We start from the raw sequence: 11,243 nt of genomic DNA, 5'->3' as shown, positions 1-11,243 counted from the left end.
TTGATCCTTGGTTGCCGCTTCTTTCTCCGTACTTCGCCAAGCACTTCTAGCTCACATACCATTGAGAATTCACAGTCAAGGGTCAAACTTTCAGATGGTACCGAAAACACCTAGTGTTGTCAAGGCTCAAAATATAAACAGCAACCCTTGTAGCATAAATTGTTGAACATTTAGAAATATATGCATAATTTTAAAACTTTAACAAACTTTAAAGGCCAAAAAAAGATAATATTTCTTTTCAATTTGCTATCCTAAAACATTTTTGAACTCTGAAAAGTCTTTATCTGTTGGGACTTCTTCTTCATACCTTGTGGGAAAAGCAGTTTGCCGATTGCAGTCACCATGTATTGGTCAGAAGTCTTGATGCTAGAAACAAGATTTAACTGTGCCACCAAGACAGCAGAACTATGCAATGCCAAGGACCAGTTGCTAGCAGATATCCAGAGCCATGTACGTAATGATGTTACCTATGAAGTGAAATGCAGCAATGAAAGTTCCTATTCTGACCACATCCATAGCAGTAGGATGTCTTTCCCTGGAATATTAGAGTGATTTTGCAAACACACCTGTTCACCATTTCTGAGAGCATATCTGGACAAGACCAAACAGGAACCTATAGAACTCAACCAAAAGCCAAAAGCTTCAATAGACCGGATATATGATTCCCAGCATTTGGGAATGAGTGTTCAACAAAAATTTAAATGACCAATAAGAGTGTATCAGAAAAGACTGACTGAAATACCATTACTACTGTCATTCCGGAAAGATGGACCAAAGCAAAAGAATTCCTGGAAGATAAGGAACTTTCACAATATCACACAGCAGAAGCCTTTACAAGGTAATTAGAAACTTTTGAATGGATTGCTAATATCACCATTTTAATTTCAATGAATAAAATATTGAAATTTGCCTCAATTTCATGAGTATTCGTTCAAAAATTTATCACCAAAATAAAAATTACTGAGATAGTCAATGAGTTACCTTACCAGAAGAAACACAGTTGCTAACAGACAACTGTACATCTTTCAGAGGTCATGACATCTAACCATCCATTAATAATATTGATGCTTCCATCCCATACATTGTCATTAGATTATGCATACTGTGAAGACAAAAAGGGCAATTTAAATATGAATTAACATATTTATTTAATGTGTACAAAGTATTTCACATTCACATAAATTTCAGCACTTGGCTGTATCTACAAAATAGTTTATCTTTTCCTGTAAGTTTAAAGAAAGCTAACAAAGTGTTTTAAGCCAATTCGATAGGCACAATTGTTCCAAACATACATTCATTTAAGTCTTTTGCACCATCTTCACCACAAAGGCCATTCGTTGGAAGGCAACACAAAGAACAATAGGCACAATGCACTTCACATTACAAGCCTAGGCACTCAGTAACTGACCCATCAGTGAGAAAGGACTACAAATGGTGTAAAGATTGCATTATCCTTCTCCACAACTACAAACCTGATTACCTTTCTCCCCAATGACTTAAACTTGAGCAAACCTGCTGCTTATGTGCCCATCCCCCTTCCTTCTCTCACCCCATTATCCCCGTCCGAAGCACTGGACGAAGGCACCTAGGATACATAACATAGGCGAGGCAGCAGCTAAAGGGTTCACAATGTGAGGGGCTCAGGAGTTAAGGGAAATGATGAGTGAACACACACATCACATGACTGCTCCATTAAATTTGACCAGGATAACATTTCAGTAAAAAAAACATCACAGATTTTGAGCAAAGTTCCCTCTATCAATCAGGAATTAGTAATGAGGCAAAACCCTAGTACGTTAGACCAATAAAATGCCTTATGCACTAATTAAGGTTGCACAGAGGACTTGGTGTTGCATTCCAAAAGTATATGTCACCCTTGCCTGAAGCCTGGACAAACTGAGGCAAGACAGGAAGTGGAACACCTCCAAACATTGGATGGTGAACATGACTTACGGCATTTCACTGTTGCCTTTGTGAGATTACCAACATTCACTAAATACATTAATACCAAAACATCTACTCCATCTTAAATGCACCTTTTCATGCAGATTACATGATTATGTGGTTATGGTAAATCACTTTTCATTCCTTCTTGTTCATGTTTTAACTTCATGTACTTGGCCAACTTTAATGTCTTAACAAGAGAAAGAGAATGGCTGTAGAGAAGCAACTTAAAATTCCCTAATTCGTTGGTTGGACAAAAATAGGTTCAACAGCAGTAAGTCAGGACTAAAAAAGGGCAACAAGTTTGATTTAACAATTATTGTGAAAATAATTAGTGGCTCTATAAAGAATAGGCTTTAGAGGCCACACATTTCTAAAGGAGAGAACAGCACAATTCCATTTGCAAGGTAAATACATACCTTGAATACTGAGAGAATAATTTCTTTCGATTTTCCAATGAAACAAATAACAATTCAGATTCAATTATTATGCCCATCCATCATCAAAATTTGACTGGAAGAGGGCATCATATTATAAAAAAACATCCACATCTAAGGAGGTGCAAGAACTATGAAGGAAATACTCGCAATCCAACCACATTTTAACAAATACATGTAACAGGAATTACCCCACAATAATCCTTCACGATCCACATTCTAACTCTCATGACATTCATTCACCCTCTCTTAAACATGCACACACAGACACAAACACACACTTTTACGCTCTCTGGGTTTTCTATTGCTGAAGAGACAAGGAAGTTATTGCCAACATGAGTATAAGAAATACATATGCCAGAAATACGAAAGATCCAAAGGGAATTACTACCGCTAAGGGAAGAGGAACAGAAGACACTCCAGTCGACCTCTTCCTTGGGAATACATTGAGCATGGATGTCTGAGGCAAGAACAGATACAGCACATTGTTTCCGCAGAAAAAAAGACTGTGCAAGCACATTCTTATTCATTCGCTGCTCCGCTCTGTTCCCAAAAGAGGAATTACATGCAACAGGCACTCGGACAAGAACTGTCAAACCCACAAATGCCACACAAGGATTGTTCCCATTCACTCTGTGCATCACTTGGCCGTGGATGATGCATTGGCTGGTAAGGTGGCCGATCGCTGCTGATGACCTTGCTGCTGCACGTACGGCTTAAGGGTGGAACGAGTGGATTCCCTGACAGGAGATACACACATTTCAGTTCAAGAGCATACCAACGCTGCAGCCACAATGAGGTATGCACTAAAGAATTTACCTATACCTTTGATATGACCAAAGAGCGAGGATGTAAAATAGACCTTAAAAGGACCTGCATGTACAAAACATTTCAATTTATTAATGCAGTCAATGGAAGGTCAACATGAGTTTAGAAACTGTGATACAACGTTATGAAATCCAAATTGTTAGGTGAAGCTATGTCTGAATTCAAAATATTACATACCTAGAGAAAAACATGCCAGTACGCCACTATATGTACATAATGTTCAATTGCTTCGGAATGAATATGGTGAGATACATAAATTATAAGCATGATGAAAACAATTAGAACTATCATCATTTATTTATTACATAAAACAGGGAAAATGCATAATCAATTTCTTTGATAAATCAGTCTTTTTCCCACATTTTTATAATGGTGTGCTAAATTCCAATATTTTAATCAAAATAATTTTTCCAGAATTTACCCAGACATCTTTGATGTCATGTAGTTCAACCAGAAAAATGTAACAAAATAAAAATAAATTTCCATAATAAAAGGACTTAGTACTTTTCCACAGATTTTTATTAAATATTTTATTTATTTTTATTAGTAACTTTACTTAAACAGTAGAATATTAAAATAAATTTGATGTATGACTGCTTAAAATACCATTTTTAAGATTACAGATTTCTAAAGAATTTAAAAAAAATTAGTCAACATAGAAATATATGAAAATGTGACTTCATTCACTCGATGCAATGTGTTCTACTTTGCCTTAATATCGAAGTCTGACTTAAAGAAAGTATCAAGGATCAATAGAAAGACCAAATTCCAGCCATGAACTTTCAGCTGTTCATTGAATTAGATAACATAACTTGTCTGAGGGATTAATTTAGATATTTACCCATATATATAAGAGTTTGGGCAAGGGTTTGAGCATTTTATGGTGACAGCCTTGAAGATATTAATAGGGTAAGAAAGTAAGGGAAAGGAGGGTTAAAAAGAAAAACATTATATCATAGGATGTGCAAACACTGCTGCTATCCATTGGTCATTATGCACTTCTCCTACCATAGACGATTCTTTTTCAAATATAAACTCTGCCTGCTAACATACTGTTTCACAATCATCATGATCATAACTATCATAAAGTGGATGAACTATATCAGCCAAGAAAATAGCCCCCACAAAATCTGGACCATTTACTTTCCTCAAGCTATGGCAAACAGAAAATTAAAATGAAAAAGTATTATCAGAAGATATTTGTAATCATCTTTCATGAAATTCCTAGAATTTCAAGATATTCTACCGGCATATCCACACATCAGGTGAATTTATGAACAAAAGAAACTTACTGAAGTCATGAATTATTACATTATCATTAATAAATGTCTTCAAATACAATGGCACATACCTGGGAGACACTTTGGCACCAGCGGCACTACCATCAGTAAAGGCACCTCCCGAACTGTTGGCCTTATAACCGCATTTCTGAATCTTTTTCCCAAGGCGTGCCACCCACAGCTGCTGATCATCAGTACTTGCAGCCAATACCAGGAGCTCCCTGGCTGAGTTTGGATCATAATGGACTTTACAAGGTGCAATAACTTCTTCTTTACGGTCCAAGTGGTCTTTGTGCACCTTGATGCGACACCCTGCAAATACAAGAAAGCAATTGTTACTTTCACACAGATAATTTCAATTTTAAAAAAAGCTGCATCTGGCATAACATTGCATTGTTGTGACATTAGCTAATCCATGAATGTCAAGAAGAAACATAGAGAAGATAAATTCCCATGTTTAAGCATGCAAAAGTTCACAGAATATTCAATAGTCATTAGGGTGATTCAAGTGATGAAAGCTATACCAGTCAGTCAACATTTGTTGTTCACTTAATACATACGTCGACACTCAAGAGCCGGAGGAGGACGGAACATATGCCAAATGGGCTTCGTGCAGACTTCACAGGTTGTAGGCATATGAAACGATATCTGCAGGAACTCATGGCCTTTGAGAGGGAATGAGCCTCCTGGCTTATCATCTCCTCCTCCGCCCAATCCAGGTGGATGGCCACCGACACCTCCATCACCGACTCCTACCACTCCACCCACAATTCCCCCAGGACCCACAACTCCGGGCAACAAGGGAGCTCCATCCTCAGGGCGACGGGCTTCACCCTCTCCTGCATACAGCAACTGCAAAGGGATTTAGTAAACCTTTAGAAAACCCACTTCATAAAAAAATGACTGCACAGAGCACAAACAAAGCCTGAAGGTCAATAGTTACTTAAAGTATACATTCCTAAAAGAGAACAGTTACTTGCAAAATAGCAACCCTGGTAAAAGGAAAGGTTACGAGATTATACACCTCCCGAGATGATATTTATATATCCTCTGATATTAATAAAATGTACAAACTCCTTGAATTTTATCGAGCGGTTTCTGAGCTAATATCTCATGGCGATTTTGTTTTTCAGTTTTTCACAAAAACCAATGTCATGCACTCAATATTTTTATGATGCACAAACAGGAAAATGAATTTTTCTTTGCTGAGTTTTTTATTTACAGTCTACATGCATTCAGAGAGAAAAGCAACTGAGTGGATGAATTTAATCAAGAATTCACAGTATGGACCTAACACCAGATTCATGAACACTGGTACTTATATGGTCAATTTAAAATAAATTTATCTTTTTCATGCTTATATAGCTTTCTATAGCATAAATTACAATGTGAATTTTTCATGACTACAGTGTTAGTTTCTTAGAAATACAGTCAAACCCCTTATTTGTACTTTTCTAAATTGGAAACTGGTTGCACTATAGTTTTGGTTTCTACCAGATCATTATGCCTTATGGCAAACATTAACTTATTTCACAATTTAAAGGCACAGTACTACCACCATATCATATCACTGATTTGAACATTACATTTCTAACTTTTCCAACACTTTGGCTCATTCCCTTACTTCCCCCATTTTTTAAATAAAGTGAGTGCATATTTCTAGACTGGGATTTCCTCTCCACCCATTCTTACCCCATTCCCTGAAAATTTTACCCCTACCAAATTTCCCACTTATCCCTAATAGAGCAAATGACCTGAGCTATCCATTACCTCCTTTCAAATAACAAATTCAACTAATACAAGTTTCATATTCCCTAATTTTTTCTCACTGAGTGGCCATTTAGCATAAATTTTATCATGAGATATGATAAATGGTTAACTGAATAAAAAAATCTTTAACTGTATAATGGCTTAAGTCCCATATAAATAACTTAATTATTTCATATTTTATTAAGAAAATCAAATTGGAATGGCACAGGAAATTTGTTTCTATCAATGAAAAATGGCTCTCATATTTCCTTCTCTTTACTATTGTATTTTTTGAGGTGGCACTATGGTCACATGATGAAAGAAGACTTGAACTGTGACATAGGTGGGTTGATTTTGGCCAATTTCTAATCAATTGATCTCTTAATAAAAATGATAAATTTCACATTTTGTACTGCTCAAGGTTAATAGGTTTTAATTTAAATTTACCATAAAAATAAGACATTTGAAGAATGGCCAAAATGTATTCAGGGGACCTGAAAACAAGTATTTCCATGGAAACCCAACGTCAAACTTTTTCATGAAAAAATTTATTCCCCTTAGTCTATATGCATGATGTAGAAAGTGTAAAGATGTAGGCAAAGGGATACATTATAGAAGAGAGAAAGTCATGACTAAGGATGTAGGGAGTAGGTGATTAACATGGGAAGAAAAAGGAGGGGCAACCAAAGCTTGGACACCATAAAATACCAAGCTTAGGCACCTTAAGTGTTTCAATAGTGCATGAGAATTTGGTATAAAATTGCAGTAATTTCAAATTACCTGAAATATTCGTGGTATATCTTTGGCATCAGCTCTAATAACATCTCCTTGGGTTACAGACCGGACATGGAACACTTTGCTAAAAAAAATGATGTAATTCATTAGAAGACAATAAGGAATACTTCAATCGAAATACAAATTCATATTTTCATTTAAAAATTCCAAATAATAACATCATTAGCCTAAAATAAATATTGTGGCTTGATGAAATTTTCAAGAGTGTGTCACCCTTGTGATAATTGCATTTAATAGTAACTCAAGTCTCCAACCATAATATAATGCCATCATTTAAAGCATCTAATGTTCGAGTTTCATTGCTTTTATGAAGAAATGATCAAGAATCTAGGAACATTTTTGATCAAAATTTATCTGCTGCAAGTAAAGACAAAGTTAGAAATATTGCAACAGATAGCAAAAAAATAGCAACTGCAAATACCTTGAAAAAATTTGCTCCATTACTCAAAACCTTTAGGACAACTAACGTGCAAAAAGTCTCCTTCAAAAAAGTAACAAAATATACACACACATTTAATTACTTTTGTGAAGCTTCGCGTAAATATTTTTACATATGAATCACAATATTAAAAAGTGGCAACTTTTCTTTCAATTCTTCTTTCCTTACAATATCACTATCATGAATTACCATTGGATTGGTATGTGAAATATCTTTAAAGAATTTTACTTTAAGTTGTATTAAATAGTAGAAGCAACATAGAATGAAAGGGCACCTAGAAATAATGATACCTCAAGAGCATTTACATTAGTTAACTTCATTCGTAGACACTAGTACTGAAAAAGCACTAACTTGAGATCCAGAATGAGTGCAGGGTCAGCATTTGCCTTGTCGACTTCTGAATTGTAGAATATTATCTTCTTTGATGACACTACAACATACTGTTTCTTCCAGCCATGCCTGCGAATATTCTGCTTGTTTGGCACAGAAAGCCAACCCTCCAAACGGGACTCTGTAAAGTCAATAAAAAAGTAATTAAAATATAAATTATAAAATATTTAAACCCTTACATAAGTCATCAATGGAAATTTTAGTCACCTTGGATAGAGTCTTCCATGTCATTATCTGCAGCAGCTCCCCCACTAGACAGGGATGCTGTTTCCGAGGATAATGCGGCTAGGCGACCTTGCAACTGCTCTATTTCAGAATCCTTGCTGTCACACTCCATCTGAAGGCGCACCCTAGTGGTACTCTCTTCCATCACCTGTGCCTGCAACTCCTGCACCTCCCTCTGATACTTTATACACATTTGCCCATACTTCTCACGTTCCTGTTTGGAGCATATATAAGCTTAGTATTTGCTCACACAAATGGATATATTAATATTGTTTAAACAATGCATCATAGAAGTTCAGCTTGTCCATAATTTACTAACACTTTCTATGTCTCTACAGAAATTAACTATACACATCACCAGCAATATAAAAATATTTAGGGTCACAACTTTAATTAGAATATTAACTGGTCTGCACAGAACACAGAGCGGCATATGATAACAGCAGTATTCAACTCTGCAACATTGAATTACATATTGATAATTTAATACACTGATTTTATATTTATGTAATTTCCTTCTCTAGATGTTTTTTCCCGTAATTTCGATAGACAAAACCTAATCACCATAGATTCTACAGAAGTGGAAAAATGTTTTACAAGTGATTTCAACAATTTATTTGCATTGGCAGCTGACATGACTCCATAAAATCATCGTAGAACTTATGATTCATCACAAACCACGCTGATGAATGTTAAATTGACAAGTCTCTAATCTTTGATATTTTTTGCAAATCAACAACATATTTCAAAGCTTTCATACCATGTTAACACACCAGTGATTCCCAATGTTTTAACATGAGCCCTAAATTTATGGTTAAAATGAAGACAATGTGCCAAAGAATTTTTTCATACCATTGTGAGTTCCTGTTGAAGTTTTCTACAGTCCTTCTCCTTTCGGCGTAGGTCTGCTGATGACACCTTACCCTTCCTTCCTCCAACCCCGACACCAGCAACAACGTCTTTTCGATTCATTATTTCTGCCAATTTATTTACAGCCTGCATCTTCAACACCTGTTCCTGACGAAGTTGCTTTCGAAGGCGATCAAATTCTTCAGCCTCAGAAGCAGCTTTATTTGCCTCTGCAAAGGTAACACAAAATTAAACATGTTTTCCAACTAACTCCTTTATTAGTTTACACCTACAACTAGCTGATTCCTACTACTAAATCCTTAACTTTGTATTTAAACCTTTTAGTGCAGTGGGCCGATATATCAGCTCAAACGTAAGCTATTGTTTGAATCGCTATAATTTATTAATTTTTTATTGCAAATTGTGCATTGTTTCTTTTATCACAAATATGACGTCTCTGCTTTATGTAGCAAGTTTTTTAAATTTTTATTTTGTATTTTAAATACTTCTCCTAAGGTATACATCTTAATGTAATTTTTATGTTGAACTGTTTACATTTGTGGAAGCTCCATCTAATGCTATGCTCATTTCTTTTGCTGAGTGGTCTTTTCACTATGGCATCCCACAGAAAAGCTAATCTGTTCCATTCTGCAAACTTTTGAATGCTTCATGATAAATTTGTCTTGATAATAACTGTTAGGACTTAGGTGATACGACACTAGTGAAAGCATTACTATGAAAACTGTGTTGGTTTCTCTTGACTTCAATCCAAGGAAATCATTTGGGTTCTATGTAATGTGATGGCATTGTAAGCATTTCTCTTTCTAATAGGGTTTGTTTCTTTTACCGACTTGAGATAGAAAGTAAATAGTAAATAATATGCGAAGAGCACAGTTGGTTCTCTTTTAGCCTTGAGATTCAGCGCCTTTTTCCCTTATGAGCATGCAGTTAAATCAAGCGCGATTTCCAGCAAATACATATGTTTAAATTTTTCTTTCATCATATATAAAGAAATAGTCTAATGACAATGATGACAAGGCATCAATACACTTCAAGCATCATTAAGTCTCTTGAGATATGGCTGTGTGTGTGTATGTGGCATATCTCCTTGTGTAGGTAGATCAAATGCCAGACAGGAGCAACATCCACGTAAAAAAGAAAAGAACTGTGGAGTTTGTAGCGGAATTCAAGGCCAGATGAGAAAATGGCCCCAAACAGTGTGCATACATCGTAAAAAAGGTGTACGTAGCATTTGTTGTCTCAGGCGTAACTTTGTGGAATTTGCATAACATATTGAAATGTAATGAAATAATTGACTTAGTAATTCCACACTTCCCCACACAAGAAGTGTGTGGAATTACTAAGTCAATTATTTCATTACATTTCAATACGTAGCATTTGTTTGGTTAGCCATATATGCTAGATGAACGGTCCAACAAAACCTGTAAGAACAGTCTTTTCTACAAAACGTGACTGTGCATAGGTAGACTAAACTTTATAAAACTCAAAAGTGATTCTTTAATAATTTTTTGGTTCATTTTGTTGCGGAAATAAAATTTTTATTGCTAAAAAAATGTTGTTCGTATTTCATAGGCAAAAACAATTACAATTATTTGCTAAGAGGATGTAAAATTCATCCATAAGTGTTGCCTAATTCAGTTACTATACAATAAAAAACACTGCACATATATATCTTAAAAAATGGCTTCTAAATATTTTTTCCCACAGATAATACATTTGATTAAATTACCCTCCGCACTTTTCCCTAATACCATTAGCAGGACACAGCACTTAAAGAGGGTTAAGAATCATTTGTTGTGGGTTCAATAACAGAGTGACTCCAATATTTTGACCCTACTGCATATTTTGAAAGGATTTATAGAAAAAAATACCAATTTCCTGCATAATAGACATTTAAATTAGTAAAATTATTACAGATACATTAAAATGCAATACATGAACCAATTCTTTTTTAAATTAGAGAACAGTTAAAAACCATGACATTTTTTTTCATGGAATTCACGTGGTGTCAGTATTGTTGAGTCATAAATGTCACTCACTGGAATGCTTTATAATAACCAAAGGAAGATTGGTTGCTAAAGTGATTGACACTTAAGTCAGGAGCACAGGAGCTGCGACACTTAAGTCTCCAAAACAAAAATAACTAAGGATGGTCAGATCAATAAATCCCTGGGGATTTAAACTGGACTAGTAAAAGTAATCAGATTCAGATATTTTCTATGAATTGGATCTGGACCAATAAGTATGAATTTAAAAGTTTAATGATTCTGCCACTAAACCACTCCA

The 11,243-nt window shown here is 35.3% G+C and overlaps 1 protein-coding gene across 1 annotated transcript in view; it reads right to left on the bottom strand.

Annotated features, from left to right (window-relative positions):
- Window positions 1–271: 271 nt before the first annotated feature.
- Rok (Rho kinase) overlaps window positions 272–11,243 on the bottom strand; it is a 36,758-nt gene continuing 25,786 nt past the window's right edge. Inside the window, exons 23-30 of the mRNA XM_071592146.1 lie at window positions 8,940–9,166; window positions 8,070–8,301; window positions 7,824–7,983; window positions 7,019–7,097; window positions 5,050–5,341; window positions 4,561–4,801; window positions 982–3,121; window positions 272–788 (exon numbers count right to left, since the gene is read on the bottom strand). Coding sequence (XP_071448247.1) covers window positions 3,022–3,121; window positions 4,561–4,801; window positions 5,050–5,341; window positions 7,019–7,097; window positions 7,824–7,983; window positions 8,070–8,301; window positions 8,940–9,166 — 1,331 coding nt within the window. The 3' untranslated portion in view covers window positions 272–788; window positions 982–3,021. The remainder of the gene's footprint in view (window positions 789–981; window positions 3,122–4,560; window positions 4,802–5,049; window positions 5,342–7,018; window positions 7,098–7,823; window positions 7,984–8,069; window positions 8,302–8,939; window positions 9,167–11,243) is intronic.

Source organism: Hetaerina americana, unplaced genomic scaffold (genome assembly GCF_022747635.1).
Source record: "Hetaerina americana unplaced genomic scaffold, ioHetAmer1.1.p SCAF_1, whole genome shotgun sequence".
Classification (NCBI taxonomy): domain Eukaryota; kingdom Metazoa; phylum Arthropoda; class Insecta; order Odonata; family Calopterygidae; genus Hetaerina; species Hetaerina americana.
Note: the sequence above shows the minus strand (reverse complement) of the source record. Positions and strands in the feature narration are given on the sequence as shown.